Consider the following 27,540-nt stretch of genomic DNA (forward strand, 5'->3'; position numbering starts at 1 on the left):
CTTGGTATCAAGTTATTCCCCGCTACTGCCACTAGTCTGGGGAGTCAGCCTGACAATCTTTGAGACTTTTTCAGAATTCTTTTAGCCTCCCGCCCCCTGCCTATACCTAAACTCATTATGATTCCCACAGAGTGGGGCCAACACCAACATGTGCCCTAGTTTAAAGTGCCTCCCCGTTGCTTTGGTGTCTTGATAATTTTACTTCCATACCTGTGTAATGAACTTCCTCTTTCTCTGCATCAATCACTCCCGTTTACCTGCCAGCAAGAAATCTTGTTTGATGTGTTGCTTGTGCCCCAACACTTAAAGAAATATTTTACAGTTGTAAAAATATGCTGACTTCTTCTTGTATGATACAAAATTGCAGCACTGTCACAAGAAACAAAGAAAAGGGGGAAGCAATTAGTTCATGATGGGTCGCTTCTAGTTCTGCATTGATGTCATTAAAGAATGGCCTATCTAACCCAGTGAATCGATTTAAATCTGTGTAATGCCGCTAGAAGTGATGCTACCCAAACAAATTTCTCCCCTAGCATTTTGAATTTTGCGGAACTACATCTACCTCCATACTCAGTTTAATAATTCAGAGCAAGATTTTCATCCCAATGTGGGCTCAGAATGGATGGAGGCAGGTTCATTTTGCGATGCAGGCCAGCAACAGATTTGCCAGAACCACCCCACCACCGAGCTATTTTGCAAGCAGCGGGTAACTCATCAACCCAATTAAAAAGCCAATCCTGTCTGTGGATCAGAAGCCACTGCTAATCCACAACTAGAAATGAACAGTCAACTGCATAACAAACATGAGATAGAGGACCAGCTAGTGGTAAGCATAATAAACTACATTGCATAAACATTGTATAAAATCGAGAAATGGCTTTAAAGTTAGGCTGCCAAAACCAACCGACTCTTCTACCATTAGCAAGCTTAAATGTTTACCTCATGACTTGTTTGTCGCAGACATTTTTGGATTTTGTTGCTGTGCAGCCTGTGTTAGGCTAACAAGACAGCTGTAACATAATTGTATCATTGATAAGTCTAACAGAACTTTTGTTTTCTGCTGAATAATGTGGTGAATGATGAATAATGACCTGAAAAAACTCAATATAAGTATCATTGAATAGATTTCAGTTGTTTTTAAAAACTCAATTGCAGAAATAAAAATTATGAATGAGAAGGTAACAATAGAGCAAGCAGAATCCCAAATTAGTGAGGAAAATCATCATAGCTTGTGTATAGGAAGAAAACAAAGGGGAAATTAGGCGAAAGGGGGAAAATGAAACCTTGACGATTGAAAAAGGACAGCACGATAGCACAGTGGTTAGCACTGTGGCTTCACAGTGCCAGGGTCCCAGGTTCGATTCCTGGCTAAATCACTGTCTGTGCGGGGTCTGCACGTTCTCCCCGTGTCTCTGTGGGTTTCCTCCGGCTGCCCCGGTTTCCTCCAACTAGTCCCCAAAAGACGTGCTGTTAGGTAATTTGGACATTCTGAATTCTCCCTCTTATGTACTCGAATAGGCGCCGGAATGTGGCGACTAGGGGCTTTTCACACTAACTTCATTGCAATGTGAGCCTACTTGTGACAATAAAGATTATAAAAAAGTGCAATCAAAATATTAAGAGAAAACAGCAGTAAGAAAGTAGAGGAAAATCAGAAAATAATGTTGTCATCTAGGCTACTAATTTTGTTAATTCTTTTGTATGCTAATGAGGCAGGGTTTCTGACACTTTCTGTTGCTTTATAATAATGACATTACGATCAACCGGTTGCTCAGAGTCCTTTGCATTATTAAGATAAAAGTAGGGGAGCTAGCCTAGTTTTCTGGTCAACAAACATTCTTCAATCAACACCACCAACCATTATCTTATTGCTGTTTGGAGACTTTTATTGTATAGTAATCGGTTGCCCATGTTTCTTATGGAACAAGTGGTATATTTAAAAGATACTTGATTGATCCTAAAGCACTTTAGGATGCCCTGAGGGAATGCAAGGAGCTATGTCAATGCCAATTCTTTATTTTTTTCATAACGATAAGAATGAGTCAATGATTGGTTTATTTGTCAATATTTGTATTATTTGTACATTTATTTGTGGGACGGGAGGAAAAACAGAATACTTTTGTGAGCTTAACTCGATACTGTGGTTCCAAATTAATTTCTAAATAATTGAATAATACTTCAATTCTGCTTCGTCAAACAACACTCATAATTTTATCCATAATGACTTTATTTTAATGGAGATGAAACTTAAAGAAATAAGCAATCCAGTCAATACTTTTCCAGCTTGGGGTTGTGTTAACATGTCATGAAGCAGGAATGAAATCCCTTGAGACATTACCTCATCTCCAAAATTGTATATTAAACATAAATATTAGGATATGATGCATCAATTGAGGCGTGTGGTCACTGTTCACTGGATTTACACGGTTAGCTTTCACTGAATGGAAATAAATTATGTGTGAGTGGTTAAATATAAGTTGCAAGTTTTATATTCTTTTAATAAACAACATTTAATGTAACAACATAAACACCAATCAACTTATCAACATCACTTCGACTTCTACACCTTGAAGAAGCCTTTTGTATTCAGAAAGAAAGTTGTATGATAGATGTTGATAACACTGATGGTTTTGCTTTTCTTGCCATGTTGGTGCTCAGTGTATTTTTTTTTGTGATGTAGATATTGCAGGAGGAATCCTACTTGCCCTTGTACTCCCAACATTCATAGACATTGCAGGCTGGATTCTCCAGAAATGGGGCTCTGTCCCCAGCCGGCTTAAAAACGCTGGCATTCCACTCCCCAGTTTCCTGAAAAAAGTAAAGAGCAATTCACTTACCTGCAGGGGGCTAGCAGGGACCCGTCGTGAAGCTTGCAGCTCTGGCTGCAGATACGGACCCCCGCACTTCCGGTTCCGAGTCCGCCGCCGCCGCGCTGAGCGCCATGGCAGACTCGGACCGCAGACCATCAAGAAGATGGCCCTTCATCGGACCTTAACGATTGCTGCCCCGGCACCCCATAAGGACCCCGCCCAGTGCTGGATCCCCCTGCCCCCCACCAGGGTGGCCGCGGACTGAGTCTGGAGCCGCCACGCGAGAGTCCCGACCGACCATATGTGATTAAAACCACGCCGTCGGGAAATCGGCCAGTCGGGAGAGGAGTATCGCTGGAAGGGCCTCTGGCAATGGCCCTCCCCCAGCCGCACGGCGTGATTCACGAATAGGGAGTTACTTAAGTAATTTTGCACCTGTACAAAAATAAAATATTGCAGTGCAGTTAAACCCAGAAAATGCTGGAAAAAAACATCAGGCCATGCTGGATCTGTGGAGAAAGAAAGCAAATTAAGGGGCCACATTCTAACAGAAATGTTTCTGGGCGCGATCTCCCCAACTGGGAACAGAGTCCCGAAGCGTACAAGATTAGCCGAGTGTTTCCTGGAGCTCATAACTGAGAGCTCTGAGAAATACCCCGCCAACTAACGTCCATCCGGGAAGATTGGGGGCCTCCCCGACGAGTCCACACTTCTCCCCGTTTACTGCACTGAGGCTCTCGTCAGAACTCCTGAGTGCAGCAATTTAAATGGTGTCCCAATTTCTCGAGCCCCTGGCAGGAACTCTTTCCCCCCAGCCCGATCGCCGCTCTGCAAAAATGCCAGCTTGGCACTTTGGCAGTGCTGGCCTGACACCCTGGCAGTGCCCCTGCAGCTGGCTCTGCGCCATTTTGAAAGGGTACCCCGATCTCTAAGTGAGCTTGTGGGTCCTCCACACCCACCTATGGGCAACGTGACCCCCATACGTATGGGCATTATCCCACACCCCTGCCAAGTAATGACACCCCACTAAGGTGTCACTGTGGGCCTCCCCTTTTTAGGCTTTCCCACGCCCCTTTCAGCCCCGCTTCTTACAGGACCCCCACTGTTCCAGAAGCCCCTTCATACCTGCCCTGCACCCCCCCACACACCTCCCGCCACCCTTCATACTCCCTTCCTTTCATGGGAATGGCCACCCTCAGGCCCTGATCCTTAGCACATATTCTGGCAGTGCTCCTGCCGACTTTACAGTTCCATCCTGACACTGTTTGTGTGGACCAGTACTATGCGGCGCCTGGTTGGGGGACTCCCTGGCGAGGCCGTTAGATGCTGACAGCCTGGTAGGTCCCAGGTGAGTACGCCTAAGTAAATTTCAAACCTACTTGGGCCTGCCCGGCTTGGTCATGCCCATCGGGCGGGGTCTTGATCTCGTAAGGCATACTAATTGCCGGGAAGCCCGCGGGAGGCTTTTCCCGGCACCTGCCAGCGCGTTTGGCTCCCAGTTGGGTGCTATGCTGCCAGTTGATCGCGCCCAAGGTTTCAAGTTGATGACCTTTCAAAGTAGTTCTTTCATCTATCTGGAATGCTCAAAAGAGGAGAATGCTGGACTTAAGCTGTTGATGTGTTTTTAGATACTTCATTCTATTCAGTCCATGATCCCAAGGTTCTCAGAAACCTTTTAAAAATAATAGCTTATAAAATTTGGGAAATATGGTGGGGGGTTTTAATTTTTGCAACGATACATAATAAAGTTGTGAAAGTTAATAATCTTTTTGAGTTCTCATCTTCCTTTTAGGACTCCCTCCACCACACTTCACTTTCTAGTTGACAGGATAACGACTGCGATACTCCCAAAAGGAACAAAGTCTTCTCGCAAGCGGGTTTAGCCGTGTGTTTCCCAGCGCTCACAGTGCCAAGAAATACATGGCTATTCAATGCAACTCGCATTGAATAAGGGGCCTGAATGAGGAACGCGCGGCCAAGGCCGAACATAGTACCGTTTTTTTTTACGGTGGGGAGCTCCGCTGTAAACTCCAAATTGTAGCGAGAAATGGCATCCTGATCTCTGAGGCAGGCCAAAACAATCTTCAATCTTCGACCTCCTCCACCACCACCCCCCCCCCCCCCATCCCGAACGCACTATAGGAGGGACCAGTACTGAACGGCGCTCGCCCGAGGTATCTGAGGCAAAGGGGTTGAATTCCAGGTACCTCGGGAATTTGCACATTAGAGTGAGGCTTACTGCCTCGCTCTAACATGCTGATTTGCCAAAAAGTGATGCTGCCCTTTGTTATGATGATCACATCACAACGTCTCGCGACGTTGCGTGACGTGCACGGTAGATCCCGGGAGCTGCGCCCGAAAAGCAGCTCGCCATGGCACACCCTACATCTCTGTCCCCACAAGTCTTCCAGCACTGTTCGGAAACCATCAATTTGTGAGGGCGGCCCAGAGTAACTAGTACTCTGATTTCTATCTCGTTACTCCTCTTCACCACCTTGAAAGTGACACTTTTTCTCCAGTTAACTCCCTCAGTCACGAGACAGGAATCATGGAAAATTGGACGTTATTTGCAGTTAACACTGTTCATTCTCATTCAGCGAGGACCAGTATAACCGTGGTTGAATTCTGAACTTGAATAAAGGGTAGTGGGAGTCTGGAACTTGCTGCCCGAGTTCGTGGTGGAAGCAGACACCCCGAACTCTTTTAAAAAGTTCCTGGATCCGCACCTTAAGTACTGTAAGATACAGGGCTATGGACCAAGTGCAGAAAGGTGGGATTAGAACGGACACCTCGGGCTGACATGGACAAGGTAGGCCGAATGGCCTCCTGTGCTGTAACTTTTCCATGTTCTATGAAATCAGGGTACGTTTTCCAGAGAAAAATAAAAATCTAGGGTGGGATTACAAGATATCTGAGATCATGGGCGTCATTCTCCGACCCCCCGCCGGGTCGGAGAATGGCTGTTGGCCGCCGTGAATCCCACCCCCGCCTCCGCCGAAGTCTCCGGTACCGGAGATTGGGCGGGGGCGGGAATCAGGCCGCGCCGGTTGGCGGGACCCCCCGCTCAATTCTCCGGCCCGGATGGGCCGAAGCCCCGCCCAGAAATTGCCTGTCCCGCTGGCGTAAATCAAAGCTGGTATTTACCGGCGGGACCAGGCGGCTTGGGCGGGCTCCGGGGTCCTGCGGGGCGATCTGACCCCGGGGGGTGCGCCCACGGTGGCCTGGCCCGCGATCGGGGCCCACCGATCCGCGGGCGGGCCTGTGCCGTGAGGGCACTCTTTCCCTTCCGCCTCCGCCACGGTCTCCACCATGGCGGAGGAGGAAGTGACTCTCCCCACTGCGCATGCGCGGGAAACTGTCGGCGGCCGCTGACGCTCCCGCGCATGTGCCGCATTTCCGCGCCAGCTGGCGGGGCAACAAACGCCATTTCCGCCAGCTGGCGGGGCGGAAATCCCTCCGGCGTCGGCCTAGCCCCTCAATGTTGGGGCTCGGCCCCCAAAGATGCGGAGCATTCCGCACCTTTGGGCCGGCGCGCTGCCCGTCTGATTGGCGCCAGTCGGCGGACATCTCGCCGTTGGAGAATTTCGCCCCATAAGTTCAAAGTATGCGTGTACTAATTATTTGAGCCTAGGATTCCACTTTGTTAGACTACAGCCCTTTACTGTCTTCCTACTTAGCTTGCTTGTTTTGTGGATTGTGTAGATATAATCTCTGTATATTGATGTGTGCAGATTGGCGGAAATCCTGATCAACAAGAGGATAATCTAGATGAACAGTACCAGGATGAGGGAGAAGAAGAGGTAAGAAAATGCATGCTAGTTTAGCTGGTGGAATGACACTATAATTTTCTCCAGACATTGAAATATATTCAGTACCTTCATTGTGTTCAGCAGTTGCTTTATCAAAAGCTTCTGAGGTAAAATATAGGAGATCTGGAGCTTTGAGAATATCAGTGATGAGCATACTAACAAATTAACCTGTTCATGTAAGTGGCACAGTGGTTAGTACTGCTGCCTCACAGCGCCAGGGACCCGGGTTCAATTCTTGCTTTGGGTATCTGTCTGTGTGGAGTTTGCACGTTCTCCCCATGCCTGCGTGGGTTTCCTCTCCAAGTGCTCCGGATTCCTCCCACAGTACAAAGATGTGCAGGTTAGGTGCATTGGCCATGATAAATTACCCCTTAATGTCCAAGGATATGCAGGTAGTGGTGCAGTCCACGGTGAAGATATGGAATCAGCTGAGGAGGCATTTTAGGGTGGAAGGGATGTCGGTGCTAGAATCATGGGTTTGAGCCGGGGGGGGATGGATAGTGTATACAGGAGGTGGAAGGAAATGGGGCTAGTCAAGGTGAGGGATTTGTATTCGGAGGAATGGTTCGCCAGTCTGGAGGAGCTAAGGGAGAGGGTAGAGCTGCCGTGGGGTAGTGAGTTCAGGTATCTACAGGTTAGGGACTTTGCACGAAAGGTCTGGAAGGGGTTCCCTAGATTGCCGGGATACACCCTGCTGGAGCGACTGCTGCTTCCGGATGTGGAAGGGGAGGGAAGAATTGGGTATATATATAAGTGGCTGGGGGAGCGGGTAGGCGAGCGGGTGGTGAAGATCAAGGAGAAATGGGAAGCGGAGTTGGGAATGGAGATCAATTGGGGAGTATGGAGTGAGGTACTGCGAAGGGTAAACGGGACCTCCTCTTGTGCAAGGATGAGCCTGATACAGTTTAAGGTGGTGCACAGGGTGCATATGACTTGAGTGAAAATGAGTGGGTTCTTTCAGGGGGTAGCAGATGAGTGTGAGAGGTGTGGGCGGGGGCCAGCGAATCATGCGCACATGTTTTGGGGTTGGGAAAAATTGGGAAGATTCTGGGCGGGAGTGTTCGCGGTCTTAGCCAGGATAGTGGAGGAGGAGGTGGACCCGCATCCTTTGGTGGTGATATTTGGGGTTTCAGAGAAGCCGGAGCTCATGGAGAGGAGGAAGGCCAATGTCTTGGCCTCCGCCTCTCTGATTGCACGGTGACAAATTTTGCTGGAGTGGCAGTCAGCATCGCCACCGGGGGTAGCAGCATGGTTGGGTGACCTGTACGACTTCCTGCGGTTAGAGAAGATAAAGTATGAGTTAAGGGACTCAGCAGGGGAGTTTGAGAAAAGATGGGGGATGTTTGTGACCGTGTTTGAGGAGCTGTTCGTCGCAGGTGCGGGGGGGGGGGGGGAGTGAAAAAGGAGGAAAATCTGTACAAACTGTATAGTTGATTGTTGGGAAGAATGTTTCCCGGGGTGTTTATTTGCTGTAACTACTTGGATACAAGTTTGAATAAAATGCGTTTTTTTAAAAAAAGGATATGCAGGTAATGTTGATATGCAGGTAATGTTATGGGGATAGGGTATGGGAGCGGGCCTAGTTAGAGGGTTGGTGCAGACTCAATGGGCTGAATGGCCTCCTCCTGCACTGCAGGTATTTTATGTTTAGGCACAGGCATTAACCAATGTAAAATAAACAGGTCAAACAGTATCTGTGAAAGGAGGAGGTAAGTGAAGAAATTGTTGTTACCTGGTATATTTATAGCACCTTCTGGTTTTGACTAAAGATTTTCAATCTGAAGCTTTAACTCTGCCTTCCTTGCTGCACAGATGCTGCCTGAGCTGACTGGTTGCAGCACTTTCAATTTTTTATTGCAGGTTTCCAGCACCTGCAGCTATTGTTTTGTTTTAAATAAATGGCTTTACCTTCATGATTAGACTAGTTGGCAAAGAGATTTCATACCTCTATTACATAGTGTGACTTAACTCGTTTGAATATTATGTAATGTAGCCTGGTGAGGTAAACTGTTGGTCTGATACTGTGAAAGGATTATGTTTTTCTGGCTCTCGTACTTCAGACTAGATAATCTGAGTTCTGCTTGGCCATGAGTTTGCTTCATCCTTCTGGCTGTGCAGCTAGGATCTGGCAGAATCGGATTGAATGTTGAAGGAGCAGGTATAAATCAACATCATACTTTTAGGAGCATAATTGTTCCCGTGTTGCTGTGTGCAAGAGTTGGGAATGTTGCTTGTGGAAGACAAGACTAATGTATACATTGCAAAGAAATGGATATACCAAAAAAAATCTAAAATGTCAGTCAGATGGGAGTCCATTGAGATTATTTGATATCGGACTTCCGGGTGCGGCTATGCAGAGCTAGGTCGCATATTTGGTAGCTCCCGCTTGGAACGGACTTTTGGGCTCTTTTACAGGGCCCCCACGGCATTTGTTTGACATTTCCCGGTGTGGGAAGAAGACTGCAGCATTCCCCTGACAGTGTCCCCCAGGAATGTTATGTCTTTTGGTTACCAGACCCGGCAGAAACAGTAAAAGATTTGGCTTGAGCTGCAGGAATAGACAAAAGCCTCTTCCAGCATGCAGGCGGGGGAAGGGCAAGCTTAAAGCTGCAATCTGACTTGAGGGCCTCTATCAAAGGTGAATTCTAGCAGCAGAGGGAACAATTGTGAAAAGATCTACCAAGGCCATTGATGAAGCGGGGACGATGCTTCCGGTGGCGGCCATGGAGGAGTAGGTCGCGCATTCGGCAGCTCCCGTCTGGAACCGACTCTCAGACCTTTTTCAGGAGTTTCCACAGACTTTTTGGGGCAGACTGGTGAAGCGAACACTGCCAAAAGGATTCCCTCTCGACTTCTGGTTGCGGCTATGCGGAGCTAAGCCGCATGATTCGGCAGCTCCAGCTACCACGGACTTTCGGGCTCGTTAGAGGAGCCCCAACGGAACTTTTTTTTTTGACTCTGGCTTCTGGCTTGGGTCACTGTCTGTGTGGAGTCTGCACATCCTCCCCGTGTGTGCGTGGGTTTCCTACGGGTGCTCAGCTTTCCTCCCACAGTCCAAAGATGTGCATGTTAGGTGGATTGGCCATGATAAATTGCCCTTAGTGTCCAAAATTGCCCTTAGTGTTGGGTGGGGTTACTGGGTTATAGGGATAGGGTGGAGGTGTTGACCTTGGGTAGGGTGCTCTTTCCAAGAGCCGGTGCAGACTCGATGGGCCGAATGGCCTCCTTCTGCACTGTAAATTCTATGATATGAAAACCCGTGGGGAAGGGAAGAGAGAGGTCCCCCTCCAACTTCTATCAAACGGACCAGAAGTGTAACGGCCAAAGGAGCGGCACTGGAGCAACGGGAGAAGCGAGGGAAAGAAAACAAAATGGCGGCGGCCAGGGACAAAGGGGAGCTGCAGGAATTCATCAAGCGCTGCTTCGAGGAGCAGCGCGAGGAGATGCGCAAGGAGATGTTGGCGCCTATGCTTTCGGCAATTGAAGGACTCGGGATCACCCAGAAGGCCCACGAAGCTAAGATCCAGGAGGTACAGAAAAGAGCCAGTCAGAATGAGGACGAGCTCGTGGGCCTGGCGGTGAGAGTGGAGCAGAACGAGGCGCTACACAAGAGGTGGGCGGGAAGACTCGAAGACCTGGAGAACAGGTCGAGGAGAAAGAATCTGCAAATCCTGGGTCTCCCTGAGGGAGTGGAGGGGGCTGATGCCGGGGCATACGCGAGCACGATGCTCGAGGCGATGATGGGCACGAAGGCCCCTTCGAGGCCGCTGGAGTTGGACGGGGCACATCGGGTGCTGGCGAAGAAGCCCCAGGCAAATGAGCCGCCAAGGGCGATGGTGGTGAGGTTCCACCGGTTCACGGACAGAGCGTGTGTCCTGGGATGGGCCAAGAAGGAGCGGAGTAGTAAGTGGGACAATGCAGAGATCCGAATATACCCGGACTGGAGCACGGAGGTTGCAAAGCGGAGGGCGGGTTTCAACCGGGCCAAAGCGGCGTTGTACCGGAAAGAAGTGAAATTCGGAATGCTGCAGCCAGCGCGACTGTGGGTCACATACAAGGGCCAACGCTATTACTTCGAAACGCCTGAAGAGGCGTGGACCTTTGTACAAGCCGAAAAGTTGGACTTTAACTGAGGGTTTGTGAGGGTGGGGGGGATGTTTGGGGTTTGATGTGTGATGGTTGTTGTATATAGGGGGTCAATCACGCGCAGGAAATGTTATATGGGCTGGGGGAGAGAGACAAGGCCGCGACAGGAGCTGCGCCAGAGGGGGTGGATCAGGCCTTGGAAAGCGCGGGGTGTTTTCCCCCGCGCGGGAAGAAAGGCGGGAAGGGGAACGAAGGAATGCATATGGATTGGGAGACTCCCACACGGGGAGGTCAAAGGGACGGCGGCTGACGTACGGGAGTGACATGGGGGTAGCAAAAAAGCTAGACAGGGTTCTAGCGGGGGGGGAGGGGAGGGGGGGGGAAGGGTTGCTGCTGCACTGGCTGAAAGGGGATGGGCCACAGAAGAGGTGGTCGGGACGGGGGTCCCCCTCTGGGGGACTGGAGGGTAAGGGAGGCGTGGACACGGGACTGGCCCAGAAAAGGAGATGGCTAGTCGGTGTGTGTGTGTGTGGGGGGGCGGTGAGAGCCCCTCCAATCCGGCTGATAACGTGGAATGTGAGGGGCCTGAATGGGCCGGTGAAGAGGGCTCGAGTATTCGCGCACTTAAAGGGACTGAAGGCGGACGTGGCCATGCTCCAAGAGACACACCTGAAGGTGGCGGACCAGGTCAGGCTAAGAAAGGGATGGGTAGGACAGGTATTCCACTCGGGACTGGACGCGAAGAATAGAGGGGTGGCAATATTGGTGGGAAAGCGGGTGTCATTTGCGGCCAAGACTATTGTAGCGGACAATGGAGGGCGATATGTAATGGTGAGCGGTAGGCTGCAAGGGACGTGGGTGGTGTTGGTAAACGTATACGTCCCGAACTGGGATGATGCAGGATTCATGAAGCGCATGTTGGGGCGCATTCCGGACCTGGAGATAGGAGGCCTGATAATGGGAGGGGACTTCAATACAGTGTTGGATCCAGCACTGGACCGCTCCAAATCAAGGACTGGAAAGAGGCCGGCGGCGGCCAAGGTACTTAGGGGGTTTATGGATCAGATGGGGGGAGTGGACCCATGGTGGTTTGCAAGACCGCAGGCCAGGGAATTTTCTTTCTTCTCCCATGTACACAAAGCCTACTCCTGGATAGATTTCTTTGTTCTGGGTAGGGCGCTCATCCCGAGGATGGAGGGGACGGAGTATTCTGCCATAGTAGTTTCGGACCATGCCCCGCACTGGGTGGAACTGGAGCTGGGAGAGGAGAGGGACCAACGCCCGTTGTGGCGGCTGGATGTGAGACTGCTGGCGGACGAGGTGGTGTGTGGGAAGGTGAGGGGGTGTATCGAAAGGTACTTGGAGGCCAACGACAACGGGGAGGTGCGGGTGGGGGTGGTATGGAAGGCGGTGATCAGGGGAGAGCTAATCTCCATTAGGGCTCATAGGGAGAAGACAGAGGGTATGGAAAGGGAGAGGTTAGTGGGGGAGATTTTGAGAGTGGACAGGAGAGACGCAGAGGTCCCGGTGGAAAGATTACTTGGGGAAAGACGACGGCTCCAGACGGAGTTTGACCTGTTGACCACAGGGAAGGCAGAGGCACAGTGGAGGAAAGCGCAGGGGGCGACCTACGAGTATGGGGAAAAGGCTAGTCGGATGCTGGCACACCAGCTCCGTAAGAGGATGGCAGCGAGGGAAATAGGGGGAGTCAAAGATGGAAAGGGAGCCACGGTTCGGAGTGCGACGAAAATAAACGAGGTATTTAAGGCCTTTTATGAAGAGCTGTACAGATCCCAGCCCCCAGCGGGGGAAGAGGGGATGAGACGACTCCTAGATCAACTGAGATTCCCGAGGGTGGAGGAGCAAGAGGTGGCTGGTTTGGGGGCACCAATTGGGTTGGAGGACCTGAGCAAGGGTTTGGGGAGCATGCAGGCGGGGAAGGCCCCGGGACCGGACGGATTCCCGGTGGAGTTCTACAGGAAGTACGTAGACCTGTTGGCCCCGCTACTGGTGAGGACCTTTAATGAGGCAAGAGAGGAGGGAACCCTGCCCCCGACAATGTCGGAAGCGACAATTTCTTTGATCCTAAAGCGGGACAAGGACCCACTGCAATGTGGATCGTACAGGCAGATCTCGCACCTCAATGTGGATGCAAAGTTGCTGGCAAAAGTGCTGGCCACGAGGATCGAGGACTGTGTCCTGTGGGTAATCCACGAGGACCAGACGGGATTTGTAAAGGGCAGGCAACTAAACACCAATGTGCGGCGGCTCTTAAACGTGATAGTGATGCCATCGGAGGAGGGAGAGGCGGAGATAGTGGCAGCTATGGACGCGGAGAAGGCCTTTGACCGAGTAGAGTGGGAGTACCTCTGGGAGGGGCTGCGTAGGTTTGGGTTCGGGGTAGGGTTTATCAATTGGGTTAAGCTCCTTTACAGAGCCCCGATGGCGAGTGTAGTGACGAACCGGCGGAGGTCGGAGTACTTTCGACTGTACCGAGGGACGTGGCAGGGGTGCCCCCTGTCCCCCCTGTTGTTCGCATTGGCGATCGAACCATTGGCCATGTCATTGAGGGAGTCTAATAAATGGAGGGGGGTGGTCCGAGGGGGAGAAGAGCATCAGGTGTCGCTATATGCGGATGACCTGTTGCTGTACGTGGCGGATCCAATGGAGGGGATGGTGGAGGTCATGCAGACTCAAAGGGAGTTTGGGGAGTTTTCGGGCTATAAGCTTAATGTAGGGAAGAGTGAACTCTTTGTATTACAGGCGGGGGACCAAGAAAGAGAGATAGGGGACCTATCGCCGAGGAGGGCGGAGGGGAGCTTTCGGTATCTGGGGATCCAGATAGCCAGGAGTTGGGTGACCCTACATAAACTGAATCTGACGAGGTTGGTGGAGCAAATGGAGGAGGATTTCAAAAGATGGGACATGTTACCGCTCTCGCTGGCGGGTAGAGTGCAGTCGGTCAAAATGGTGGTCCTTCCGAGGTTTCTGTTTGTGTTTCAGTGCCTTCCCATCGTGATCACCAAGGCCTTTTTTAAGAGAGTAGGCAGGAGTATTATGGGGTTTGTGTGGGCGAATAAGACCCCGAGAGTAAGGAGAGGGTTCCTTAGGGACCGAGGAGGGTTGGCGCTGCCAAACCTGGGGAGCTACTACTGGGCAGCAAATGTGGCGATGATCCGCAAGTGGGTTATGGAGGGAGAGGGGGCGGCATGGAAAGGAACGAGCCTGGGGGCGTTGGTGACGGCACCGCTGCCGCTCTCGCCGACGAAATATACCACGAGCCCGGTGGTGGCAGCAACGCTAAGGATCTGGGGCCAGTGGAGACGGCACCGGGGTGCAATGGGAGCATCGGTGTGGTCTGGGGTAACCACCGGTTTGTCCCGGGGAAGATGGACGGGGGGTTCCAGCGCTGGCATCGGGCGGGGATTGGAAGAATGGGGGACCTGTTCATCGACGGGACGTTTGCGAGCCTGGGGCACTGGAGGAGAAGTTCGAGTTACCCCCGGGAAATGCCTTTAGATATATGCAGGTGAGGGAATTCCCGTTGCTCCCGGCACAAGAAGTTCAAGATAGGTTGATCTCGGGTGTATGGGTCGGTGAGGGCAAGGTGTCGGAAATACACCAGGAGTTGAAAGAAGAGGGCGAAGCGCTGGTTGAAGAGTTGAAGGGTAAATGGGAGGAGGAGCTGGGGGAGGAGATCGAGGAAGGTCTGTGGGCTGATGCCCTAGGTAGGGTTAATTCCTCCTCCTCGTGTGCCAGGCTCAGCCTGATACAATTGAAGGTGATCCACAGAGCGCACTTGAATGGGGCGAGGTTGAGTAGGTTCTTTGGGGTAGAGGACAGATGTGGAAGGTGCTCAGGGAGTCCGGCGAACCATGTCCATATGTTTTGGTCATGCCTGGCACTGGAGGGGTTCTGGAGAGGAGTGGCGGGAGCAATATCTCAGGTGGTGAAAGTCTGGTCAAGCCAAGCTGGGGGCTAGCAATATTTGGAGTAGTGGACGAGCCGGGAGCGCAGGAGGCGAAAGAGGCCGGCATTCTGGCCTTTGCGTCCCTAGTAGCCCGGCGAAGGATCTTGCTAATGTGGAAGGAGGCGAAGCCCCCCAGCCTGGAGGCCTGGATAAATGATATGGCTGGGTTCATAAAGTTGGAGAGGATTAAGTTCGCCTTGAGGGGGTCTGCGCAGGGGTTCTACAGGCGGTGGCAACCGTTCCTAGACTATCTCGCGAAGCGAAGCGTCAGAGGAAGGTCGGTCAGCAGCAGCAGCAACCTTGGGGGGGGGGGGGGGGGGCTGCCTGGGAGGGTGGATGAGCAAGAGATAACATGAAGGGTTGGGGAAACTGGCACGTACGGGTGAGGGCCAGTGTACAAAGCTGTGTAAATATATCATTTTGCCATGTATATATCTTGCTCTGCGCGATTTCTCTTTTTTTTTTGTTACGGGGGGGGGGGGGGTTATTGTTTGTAAGGGAGAAAAATTGTGTTAAAAAACTTTAATAAATATATATTTTTTTAAAAGAGATTATTTGATATCACTGCACTGTAACTGGGCATTGTGCTTTCCATCAGACCCCACCCAATGGTAGCCATGCAATCCTTCGAAACTGGAAAAATGAAATGGTTTGGAATGTGGTGGAGAGGGCAGAACTGTTTATGCACAAGGACCCATGGAAATGAAAGAACATTATTTATGCAGAATTTTCCTTCAGTATATTCATTGACGCATTTTGAGTCCTTGGGCATAATGGGGAGAGAAATGCTTTTACTTTTTTCCATGTCCTCCAAGAGTTTTTGCAATCCAAAACCAGAACAAATTTCCATCTAGTTACCACCTTCGTTATTATAAATCGTGATAGGAATTTACTTTAAGTAGAGTCTGAGTAGTATTATAACACCCCCCGCCCCCCACACCTCGGTCGGCTGGCCAACAAGGACACTGCATTAAGGAAGAGAGATAGTCCCGACTGTAATGGCAGGATTCTGCCTACCAGTCTTTATCCCGATTTCAGGATCTGTTGGAGCCCCGTTCATTACGATAAGGTTGGTTGGCACTTAGTTCACCAAAGGAGCATCCTGAAGTGTCCACCTAACCTATGCAACTGATAATCCCAGCATCTAATATCAATGGGGAACATAGAATCCCTATAGTGCAGAAGGAGGCAATTTGGCCCATTGAGTTTGCACTGACCCTCCGAAAGAGCACCTTACCTAGACCCACTCCCCCGCAACCGCACCTAACCTACCTACATATCTTTGGACACTTAAGGAGCAATTTAGCATGGCCAATCCATCTAACCTACACACCTTTGGACCATGGGAGGAAACTGGAGCACCCAAAGGAAACCCACGCAGACATGGGAAGAAAGTGCAAACCCCACAAGGACAGTCACCTGAGCCAGGAATCGAACCTGGGTCCCTGGCGCTGTGAGACAGCAGTGATAACCACTGTGCCACCGTGCCGAATAGGGTTCTTTCTGCCCAAGACCTCATGCATTTCCTGATGGGGACATCCATAATTTTTCTTAATACTTCCCAATTTGGAGGGTTCTTACATTTTTGGGATTTCCAGGGGCTCCTGTTTTAATTTTTCATTTGAGATCAGTAGCTCGTCCCTTTAGTCCTGGGCACATCTCTGTGTGACGTTGCAAATAGCATGGTTCTTCCTTATTTACTGGAACTGTCTATTGTAATCCAGCAGCACATCATAAACATTCCTATCAGTTTTGTCAATTTGCCGTGTTCTGTGTACTGTAGCAGACGGAGCAGGAACTGCATATCTGCCATTGGCTGTATTCCTCTTGTGCAAAAGTGCCTTTTAAGGTGTTTTTACTGGTGAGTCTATGTGATCTTCTGGTCCCCATTCTTCTACTCCAGTCCTTTCATGTGCTTTTAATTCAGCCACCTCTGCCTCAAGTCTGTTTCTGTTTTGAACCCTCCGCTGTTTAACATACACAAACTTTCCATCCATCCTTTAGTTTCAGCTCATATCTGAACGTGAACATCCACCACTTTTCCATTACAACCTCTCCTTACGCGAGATTCTCATTGTTCAAAAATATTCAGTCCCAAAACCTAATAGTTTTGTTGGTTTGCCCCTTCCCTAGTCTTGTCTTCCTGAATGTTCTGTTTAACTTCCATTTCTTACCTTTGTGTTGTCAGTATTTTCAGCTGACAGTCACTGGAGAAAAAGAAACACTGTGGAGAATTTTGACTTTGATAACTCAGTAGTCAATTCTAACGTAATCTTTTGCAAAATGAATTGTTAACTGGCGTAAGCTATAACTCTGCGTACACTCCACATCAAATAATTCCTGATTTTCCCAGTTTCCTGTTCATATTTTCTCTGGATACACTTCATACCATGTAATTAATGGCATCTGAAAGAAGACAGAGGGTGGTGGTTGATGGGAAATGTTCAGAATGGAGTTCAGTTACAAGTGGCGTACCACAAGGATCTGTTCTGGGGCCGTTGCTGTTTGTCATTTTTATCAATGACCTAGAGGAAGGCGCAGAAGGGTGGGTGAGTAAATTTGCAGACGACACTAAAGTCGGTGGTGTTGTCGACAGTGTGGAAGGATGTAGCAGGTTACAGAGGGACATAGATAAGCTGCAGAGCTGGGCTGAGAGGTGGCAAATGGAGTTTAATGTAGAGAAGTGTGAGGTGATTCACTTTGGAAGGAATAACAGGAATGCGGAATATTTGGCTAATGGTCAAGTTCTTGGAAGTGTGGATGAGCAGAGGGATCTAGGTGTCCATGTACATAGATCCCTGAAAGTTGCCACCCAGGTTGATAGGGTTGTGAAGAAGGCCTATGGAGTGTTGGCCTTTATTGGTCGAGGGATTGAGTTCCGGAGTCAGGAGGTCATGTTGCAGCTGTACAAAACTCTGGTACGGCCGCGTACAGTTCTGGTCACAGCATTATAGGAAGGACGTGTGGAGGCTTTGGAGCGGGTGCAGAGGAGATTTACCAGGATGTTGCCTGGTATGGAGAGAAAATCTTATGAGGAAAGGCTGATGGACTTGAGGTTGTTTTCGTTGGAGGGAAGAAGGTTAAGAGGAGACTTAATAGAGGCATACAAAATGATCAGGGGGTTAGATAGGGTGGACAGTGAGAGTCTTCTCCCGCGGATGGAAATGGCTGGCAGGAGGGGACATAGCTTTAAACTGAGGGGTAATAGATATAGGACAGAGGTCAGAGGTAGGTTCTTTACGCAAAGAGTGGTGAGGCCGTGGAATGCCCTACCTGCAACAGTAGTGAACTCGCCAACATTGAGGGCATTTAAAAGTTTATTGGATAAGCATATGGATGATAATGGCATAGTGTAGGTTAGATGGCTTTTGTTTCGGTGCAACATCGTGGGCCGAAGGGCCTGTACTGCACTGTATCGTTCTATGTTCTATCTTTGAACTTAGATTCATTTCTGTGAATCTGATGTTATTTTTCTTAAAGTTTGCTCCCTTGTGATGGCACAAGATTCCATCTGCAAGCCAAATAATTATTGTTTAAGCTCGGACACTGGGAATAATGTTGATCTTCTTCGGCAGTGAAAAATGTGTGATAGTAATTCAACCACTGGTTAAACGTGTCTCCTGATTACCAGCTCTGTTGATTCTCGTGGAGATGAAAATAGAAAGAGATTCACATGGGGGCGATCCTCATAATAACGACAGCTGAAAAGCTTTTCCAATGAAAATAATACTCTTCTTTACCCATATGTGGAACTAATAACTCTGGCCCTGATTGTACAGGTTGTAACATGGTTAAGGGGTTCTGATAATGTCCTGTATTACAAGAGAGTAAAGCCGGATAGTTTCTTAAACCATTTGAATTCTGCGATTACATTATAGATTTGCAAAACGCTACCCAATTCAGCTGTTACCTTTTATTTGTGGATCCAATAGTTTGCCGTTCAGTTCTATTTTGCTGTTACTGCCATACTTTTGTCATTTCTTCACAGCTGTCCCAACTGTTTTGGCATAAGCATTCACAGTTGGGCAGCATCACATGACAGGAGGAAAAAGGTGAGACAAAAGGTACTTTTCTACATATGAACCTGTGCATAATTATGGTACTCAGCTGACCAAATAAAATTGACTGCAAAAGGCACATTCACTGTGTGTCAGTGTAACATTTCAAACTATTTGCCCATGGCATTGTACCCCTTGAAACTCTAAGCTAAGGTATTTTAAAATCACGAAAAGACAAAATTAACAGATTAATTTTACACTGTGTAATCTCGAATGTTCATCTGTTCTTGTCCTATTGAATCCTTGCTCTGTAAGCCTCAATGCCTTTTTAAAAATGGTATCTTGCATTTAAGATTTTAGGCCGATGCAAAAATCCATCCAGTTTCCCTTGAAAGACTGTTAGGTAAAATTTTAGCATGGCAAATCCAATAATTTAATTTTGTAAGAAGCTCGTTATTTCTTTCCCAATTAAGGAGCGATTTAGCTTGGCCAATTCACCAACCCTGCACATCTTTGGGTTATGGGGTGAGACCCACGCAGACATGGTGAGAATGTGCAAACTCAAGAGGATAGTGGCCGGGATCGAATCCGGGTCCTCGGTGCCGTGAGGCAGCAGTGCTAACCGCTGAGCTACCATGCCGCCCCAAGAAGCCCCTTATTGGGCAGCATGGTGGCACAGCGATTAGCACTGCTGCCTTACGGCGCCGAGGTCCCAGGTTCGATCCCGGCTCTGGGTCACTGTCCGTGTGAAGTTTGCACATTCTCCCCATGTTTGTGTGGGTTTCGCCCCAACACCCAAAAGATGAGCAGGGTAGGTGGATTGGCCATGCTAAATTGCCCCTTAATTGGAAAATTTATTTTTAAAAAGCCCCTTATTAAGTAATAATGAAGCAATTTTCTTACTGAAGGCCAATGTTTCAATTTTAAATACATTTCTTTGCTACCTTCAGTTTAAAAAAAATAAATTTTCCAATTAAGGGGCAATTTAACATGGCCAATCCACCTACCCTGCTCATCTTTTGGGTGTGGGGGCGAAACCCACACAAACTGAACTTAATTTCATCCTGCATTCATTTCAATGCAAAGAAACTTCTTATATTTCATCCTCGTAAAACACTAACTACCAAGATAATTTCTTACTCCTATCTGTGCCTTTTTTAATTCAGCTTTTCAATGTTACTTTAAAACTGGTGAAGGAAAATGTCTCGTGATGGCAGCATGGCGGCACTGTTGCTTCACAGCGCAAGGGCCCGAGCTCAATTCCATCCTTGGGAGTCTACCTGTGTGGAGTTTTTAATGTTTTCCCCATGTCTGCGTGGGTTTCTGCTCCGGTTTCCTCCCACAGTCCAAAGATGGCAGGTTAGGTTAGGTGGATTGGCCATACTAAATTGCCCCTTAGTGTCCAAAAGGTTCAGTGGGGTTATTGGGTTAAGGGGGATATGGTGGGGGCTTGGGCCTAGGTAGGGTGCTGTTTCAGAGGGTTGGTGCTGACTCAATGGGTTGAATGGCCTTCATCTGAACTGTATTGATTCTATGATTTCTAGTTCCATTCGCTTGGTACACTCTAGCATTGATTTGTGTGTCAGTCATTTTTCACTGCTGAGATGTTTCTAAAGGCTGTCATCACTGGTTCCTTTGAAATTTGGATGCCATTCATTTAAGAACTGCTCACTAACCCCTCATCTATCTCAGTGGTCAGAAAATTGGACGGAGCTTATTATTCAAGGGTCTCTGGGCTTGCAATGCGCGAACATTCAGTAATTTATACTTGAAGTAATGCATTGTGGCGACAAGAGCAGGTCAGAGGCTGGGAGTTCTGCAGAGATTAATTCACCTCCTGACTCCCCAAAGCCTGTCCACCATCTAGAAGGCACAAGTCAGGCATGTGACGGAATACTCTCCACTTGCCTGGAATACTGCAGCTCCAACAACACTCAAAAAGCTCAGCACCGTCCAGGACAAAGCAGCCCGCTTGATTGGCACCCCTACCATAACATTCAACATCCACTTCCTCCATTACTGAGCACAGTGGCAGCAGTATGCACCATTTACAAGATGGCACTGCAGTAACTCACCAAGGCTCCTTCAACAACACCTCCCACTTAGAAGGACAAGGGCAGCAGATGCATAGGAACACCACCATCACCTACGCATTTCTGTCCGAGACACATACCATTCCAATCTGAAACCAAATTGCTGTTCCTTCGCTGTCACTGGAGAAAAATCTTGGAATTCCCTTCACAACAGCACTGTGGGTGTACCTACACTACATAACTGCAACAGTTCAGAATGCAGTTCACCACTGCTTTCTCCAGGGCAATTAGGGATGGGCAATATAGATCATAGATCATGTTGGCCTAGCCAGTGATGCCCTCATCCCTTGAAGGAACACATTTATTTTTCAATTTATTTGGTTTTGTGTCAGACACAAGGGAAGAAAGATTAGGAAAGGGTTCCCCATTGTATTCAAACAAGATTATTCGTCACTCTATTTAAGATGTGGATGACTCAACCCTTTGGGTTCTTGAACATCAAAGAGTGGGATGGGAAGAATCTCTTCCCAGAAGAGACATGACCTCCAGGGCTTTGGCCCTAGTGCAAGAAGATTGGGTTAGGCTGAGAATCTGAGACACAATGGACAACCTTGTGGGTCCTAAATTTTCTATGATTTTCTGGATGAGATCTTCCATCTGTTCATGCCAGTGGGATCTTCGAGTCCCACCATCAGTGCACCCCAGCCGTGGGTTTCCCGTAAATGTGGGGTGGATTCAATGAGGAATCCTATTGACAGTGGCAGGACCAGAACGTGCGGTCAATGGTGAGCCGCCTCTTGCCACTGAAAAACACGTTGTGGGGAGGCCAGAGACTGTAGGTGTAAATTCCAATGTGGGCAGGTAGAGACCTGGCTCCAATTTTATCTCCAGATGGTGGATAAAGTGAGTTTCATTGATTTAAGGAAACAAGCCTATGGGTAATTTAACCCCTGGGCCTCACTACAATTGCACAAACAGATGTCTCACCCAGTTTGTTAACATGTGGCAAACTGACCAGGTTTGAGAATACAATTTCAGGCTGATCAATCAGGGGTTTATGTGAAGCAGTTATCCATCACTTTGCATTGCCTTTTGACTGTTGAGTTGAGTGGGGAAGAAGCTGCTTTGAGGAACAATTTTCTAAAGCCTCCCTCTCGAGTTCCTGCTGGGAGAAGTCAGGGAAAAGGAAGAACAGTTCCTTCTTTCCAATGGGAGAAGAAACGTAATACAGCAGAGTCCCAGGTAAGGACAGACATTTCAGAAATTTAGCAGTTCCAGGATTATCAGCACCGCGACGAAGATGCTTCAATTACTTCAAAAGTAGCATGGGTAAGTACAGCTCTTATTTTCTCCATGTCTCTCTACACCCTCTCTCAATATTCGTTCCTTTCAAGCACATCCTTCGCAAAACCTCTCGTGTCAGTTCACACTCAATTCTTCCTTTCTCCTTTCACAATGGCTACTAGCTGTTTTTCTCCTCTAGTCTTTCTAGGGGCACCAGTTTTTAATCATGGTTCCATCCTCACTTCACACTCCTCGTACACTTACCCATCCTGACTCCATCTTGCTTTTTGTCTTGTGTGACATCTGCGCAACAATCAGAAGCCCCACATATGTACACTTTATTTTTATAGGAGACGATCACTTACTCTCTACCTCTCTCTTTGCAGGCCACAACAATGCACAACAAAAGGAAGAGGTGGAAGACCTGGAATGATGGGCAGCAGACAATCTCATGAACCTCTCTTGAGCACTGGAAAGCAAGAGTGCCTCCAGAGCCACCTGAGATTTTGAATCCTGGGCCTCTCCCAACTCTGCTGAAGGAAACCGAAAAATTGGCCTGAATTTTCAGGATGGCAGGGGATCGTCAACCCATCTGAAAATTCAGTGGGGAACACATCCCTGTGGCAGCTCCAATGCCATATTATGCTCCACTGAGTGTTGATTGGCATAAGGTGTGACAAAAGTAGATGCTACCTTGGGCCAAATCTGGGCCTAGAGCTTCTTGAAGCTACTCAAAGTAGGATGATTCCAAAGGTTCCAGCAGGATCAGCCCACCACCAGTCAATGAGCATGGTCCCTTTTCTCTATCTACCCTCCAGATCTTCACAGAAACCCGAAGAGTCAGCGTGTGATGGCTTTTAGCAAGCATGCAATGCCATTTTCCATGTTTCAGCATGGCACCATATATACAGAAAAGCTCAAAGTGTTGAAACTACAATCCGAAAAGAATAAAATAGTCTTGATTTTTTGGCATTAATTATTATAAAGTAACTTGGTGCAAAACAAACTACCCTGAAGCTCAACTTTCATGTGAACTTCCCACTGGAACAGTAAGGAATATAAAGGTTGATTTCACAATTGTGTGCAGCCAGTGAGAAGTTGTGCTGGATGTAGCGTCATAGAGTCACGACTAAGCTGTTGTAACAAGTGGCAGAATCTTTCAATCCCACAAGCAGCTGAAGAAAGCTTTGAGGGCTGGGGAACTTTATTTGATGTGAGGGCAAAAATTAGTTTTCCGACGTTGCATTGAACTGCCGGAATTCCCTTCTCAAGGTTTTAAAGGAAGTCAAGCTTTCCAATGAAAAGGAAGTCCTTTTGCATGAATTAGCCTGTCATGTCTGTTAATTAAAAGGTTACCTTGCCGAAATTAAGTTTTCCCCTGTCAAATTAAGTTCCCCACCAATGGGAAGTTAGGTTTTTGACTTTTATGACTATAGAATAGGCGTGCACCTGGCGAGCTTTACTTCTTCCATGACTTTGAGGTCAGCAAATGCTGCTTTCTCCTCTTTGGGGACCACACATAACTTTCACTCATTTGGGTGCCAGTAGCATAAGCTGCTGGCACAACCCCTCAACTTGACCTCTGGAGAAGAGAAATACATTACTCTATCAAAGTACTAACTTTTGGACACAGATCTACTTCTCTTCCAGGAACAGTATTCTACAAAAACAAGAAGTATACTTACTCCATGATTGATAAGGTCTAAAGACAACGCAGCTGATTAACCTCAAAACTACCAATCAACACAACTGTAAATGAAGTGTAAAGGCCCTTCCTGATGATTCTCTTATTAGTTTTGCTGTTACCATTGTAATCCATGGATGCTTAATGGACATGTATCTTTAAGTCAAGCAGCAGAGAGAATGAGGAATTCATAAAGTTACAACATGGTGCTGCGAGCTTTCGACAGGAGAACTCAGACTCTGTGAAACCCGAGAGATGAGATGGCACTTGGTTCGATTGATTGGCTGATGGCTAATGAATATGTCCAAAAGGCTGTACTCTGTCTGGTAACAGGTGGTGATTAGACTCTGCCTGAATGGGATGATTTCCAGAGACGTAAGGAAATTAGAATTGAGACCTAGACACACACAGCCAAGGACATGCTCCTTCTTACTCTCTCTCTCTCACTCACTCTCCTTCCCACTCTCTCTCTCCAGAAAGTCTGTGAGTTGATGTATTTGAATTTAAAAGAATCTAAATGAATCAATCAACAGTGGAAAGCTCGAACTGAAAGCTTGGATTGAAGCAAGATATGCTAGAAACAACCATCTGAAACAATGACTCTTATCATTATCATTTTTACACGCCTCTCCTCCCCTCTGTGTTTGTCTGTCTTGTGTGTGTGTATGTGTGTAGAGGGTGGGGGCACGTTAAAGTGGGGGATTAGGAATTAGATAATAGTTACCCAGTTGTATTTGCTGTAAATAATAATAATCTATCATTGTCACAAGTAGGCTTACATTAACACTGCAATGAAGTTACTGTGAAAAGTCCCTAGTCGCCACCTTCCGGCACCTGTTCAGGTACACAGAGGGAGAATTCAGAATGTCCAAATTACTTAACAGCACGTCTTTCGGGACCTGTGGGAGGAAACAGGAGCACCCGGAGGAAACCCACGCAGACACGGGGAGAACGTGCAAACTCCCCACAGACAGTGACCCAGCCAGGAATCGATCTTGGGACCCTGGCGCTGTGAAGCCACAGTGCTAGCAACTGTGCTATCGTGCTGCCCATATTGCTTTATAGTTCTTTCTATTAATAAAAAAGACGTTGTATTTAAACTTACAAACTTGGTGATTGTAAATATTGGGCAGTCAAGCACCAAAAACTTCAGATATTTTGTTCTGAGATTTATTTGTTAATTCATTTATGTTGTGACTCTGGGTCAAGGGGGGCTACAATTGACCGTGCCCTAGCCCAGGGTATCGTAACAAAAGGAAACTATATAACATCTTATTACATCTGTAGGGTATCCTCAAATATTTTACAATCAATGCATTCCTTTCAAATGAGATTAAAGTTATTATATGTGAATATGTGGGGCGAGATTCTCCGACCCCCCGCCAGGTCGGAGAATCGCCGGGGGCTGGCGTGAATCCCGCCCCTGCCGGTTGCCGAATTCTCCGGCACCGGATATTCGGCGGGGGCGGGAATCGCGCCGCGCTGGTTGGCGGGCCACCCCCCGCGATTCTCCGGCCCGGATGGGCCGTAGTCCCGCCGCTAAAATGCCTGTCCCGCCGGCATAGATTAAACCACCTACCTTACTGGCGGGACAAGGCGGCGCGGGCAGGCTCCGGGGTCCTGGGGGGGCGCGGGGCGATCTGGCCCCGGGGGGTGCCCCCACGGTGGCCTGGCTCGCGATCGGGGCCGACCGATCCGCGGGCGGGCCTGTGCCGTGGGGGCACTCTTTCCCTTCCGCCTTCGCCACCGTCTCCACCATGGTGGAGGCGGAAGAGACTCCCTCCTCTGCGCATGCGCGGGAATGCCGTCAGTGGCCGCTGACGCTCCCGCGCATACGCCGCCCGGAGATGTAATTTCCCCGCCAGCTGGCGGGGCACCAAAGGCCTTTTCCGCCAGCTGGCGGGGTGGAAATTCGTCCGGCGCCGGCTTAGCCCCTTAAGATTGGGGCTCGGCCCCCAAAGATGCCGATGTTTATTAACCCCCTACTCTAAGCTAAATTACCTCCCCCCACCCTTTCTGCTGACGATTAATTTTCCGCAAAGAAGTCGACGAATGGTTGCCACCTCCGCGAACCCTAACAGTGACCCTCACAAGGCGAACTTGATTTTCTCCAAACAGAGAAAGCTAGCCATGTCCGCTAGCCAGGTCTCCGACTTCGGGGGTTTTGAGTCCCTCCAAGCTAATAGTATCCGTCTCCGGGCTACCAGGGAAGCAAAGGCCAGAACGTCGGCCTCTTTCTCCTCCTGGATTACCGGGCCTTCCGACACCCCGAAAATCGCCACCTCTGGACTCAGCGCCACCCTTGTTTTTATCACCGTGGACATGACATCTGCAAACCCCTGCCAAATTCCCCCAAGCTTCGGACTTGCCCAGAACATGTGGACATGGTTCGCTGGTCCTCCCGCACATTTTGCACACCTGTCTTCCAGAATCTGCTCATCCAGGCCACTATCATGTGAGCCCGGTGAACGACCTTAAATTGTATCAAGCTGAGCCTGACACATGTTGCGGACGCATTGACTCTACTCAACGCCTCCGCCCATAGACCATCCTCTCACTTCTCTCAGCTCCTCCTCCCACATGCGCTACAGCTCCGCGGTCTGCGTCTCCTCTGACCCCATAAGTTTCTTGTAAATGTCCTACCCACCCTCTGGAAACTACCCTGTCCTTAATCCCCCTTAGCGGTAGGAACGGGAAGGTTGACACCTGTTTACGGAGGAAGTCACGCACCTGCAGATATCTGAATTTGTTTCCCCTCGCCAACCCAAATTTCTCCTCCAGCGCCCTCATACTCTGAAAGCTCCCCTCTACAAATATATCCCCCATCCTCTCAATCCCTGCTTTCTGCCATGTCCGGAACCCCCCATCCATACTTGCCGGGGCAAACCAGTGATTATTACAGACCTCTGCTCCCACATGTCTCCTGCATTGCCCCCAGACTCTCGGTATCGCCACCACCATGGGGCTGGTGGAGTACCGTGCCAGCAGGAACGGCAGAGGTGCAGTTAACACCCCCCCCCCCCCCCCCCCCCCCCCCCACCACCACCACTCACTTCCTGATCATGGCTATATTCGCCGCCCAGTAATAGTTACTAAAATTTGGCAGCGCCAGCCCGCCCTCTCCCCGACTCCGCTCAAGCATTACCTTCTTTACCCGTGGGGTCTTGCCCGTCCAAACAGAGATCACTTTGTTGACCCGTTTAAAAAAGGAGCGCGGAATAAAGATGGGGAGACATTGAAACACGAACAGGAATCTCGGGAGGACCGTCATCGTCACCGTCTGTACCCTCACAACTAATGACAACGGGAGCGCGTCCCATCTCCGAAAATCGTCCTTCATTTGGTCTACTAGCCGGGCCAGATTTAAGTTATGCAGCCGGTCCCATTCCCATGCCACTTGAATGCCTAGATACCTAAAGCTTCCCCCTACTCATCTAAACAGCAGCTCCCCAAATCGCCTCTCCTGTCTCCTCGCCTGGACAGCAAACATCTTACTTTTCCCCATATTTAGCTTGTACCCCGAAAACCGGTCAAATTCCCCTAGAATCTTCATGATTTCTTCCATCCCCTCTAATGGGTCCAATACATACAGAAGGAGGTCGTCTGCATAAAGCGAGACTCTGTGCTCCAGCGCCGCCCCCCCCGGACCAGCCCCTTGAGGCTCTCAGGGCATTTGCCAACGGCTCTATAGCTAGCGCGAACAGTGGGGAGAGGGGACATTTCTGTCTCGTCCCCCAGTGCAGTCTAAAATAGTCCAATGTTGTCCTATTCATCCGTACACTTGCCACAGGAGCCTGATACAGCAACCTGACCCAGTCAATAAAGCCTTGCCCAAATCCGAACCGCCCCAGTACCTCCCACAGATA

General features: G+C 49.0%; 1 protein-coding gene across 3 annotated transcripts in view; it reads left to right on the top strand.

Moving 5' to 3' along the window:
* Window positions 1-27,540, top strand: part of golim4a (golgi integral membrane protein 4a) — a 215,393-nt gene that overhangs the window by 176,552 nt on the left and 11,301 nt on the right. For all 3 annotated transcript variants that reach the window (XM_072474426.1, XM_072474429.1, XM_072474428.1), the window contains one exon: window positions 6,542-6,610. In XM_072474426.1, coding sequence (XP_072330527.1) covers window positions 6,542-6,610 — 69 coding nt within the window. The remainder of the gene's footprint in view (window positions 1-6,541; window positions 6,611-27,540) is intronic.

The sequence above is a fragment of the Scyliorhinus torazame genome, chromosome 14 (genome assembly GCF_047496885.1).
Source record: "Scyliorhinus torazame isolate Kashiwa2021f chromosome 14, sScyTor2.1, whole genome shotgun sequence".
In the NCBI taxonomy this organism is placed as follows: domain Eukaryota; kingdom Metazoa; phylum Chordata; class Chondrichthyes; order Carcharhiniformes; family Scyliorhinidae; genus Scyliorhinus; species Scyliorhinus torazame.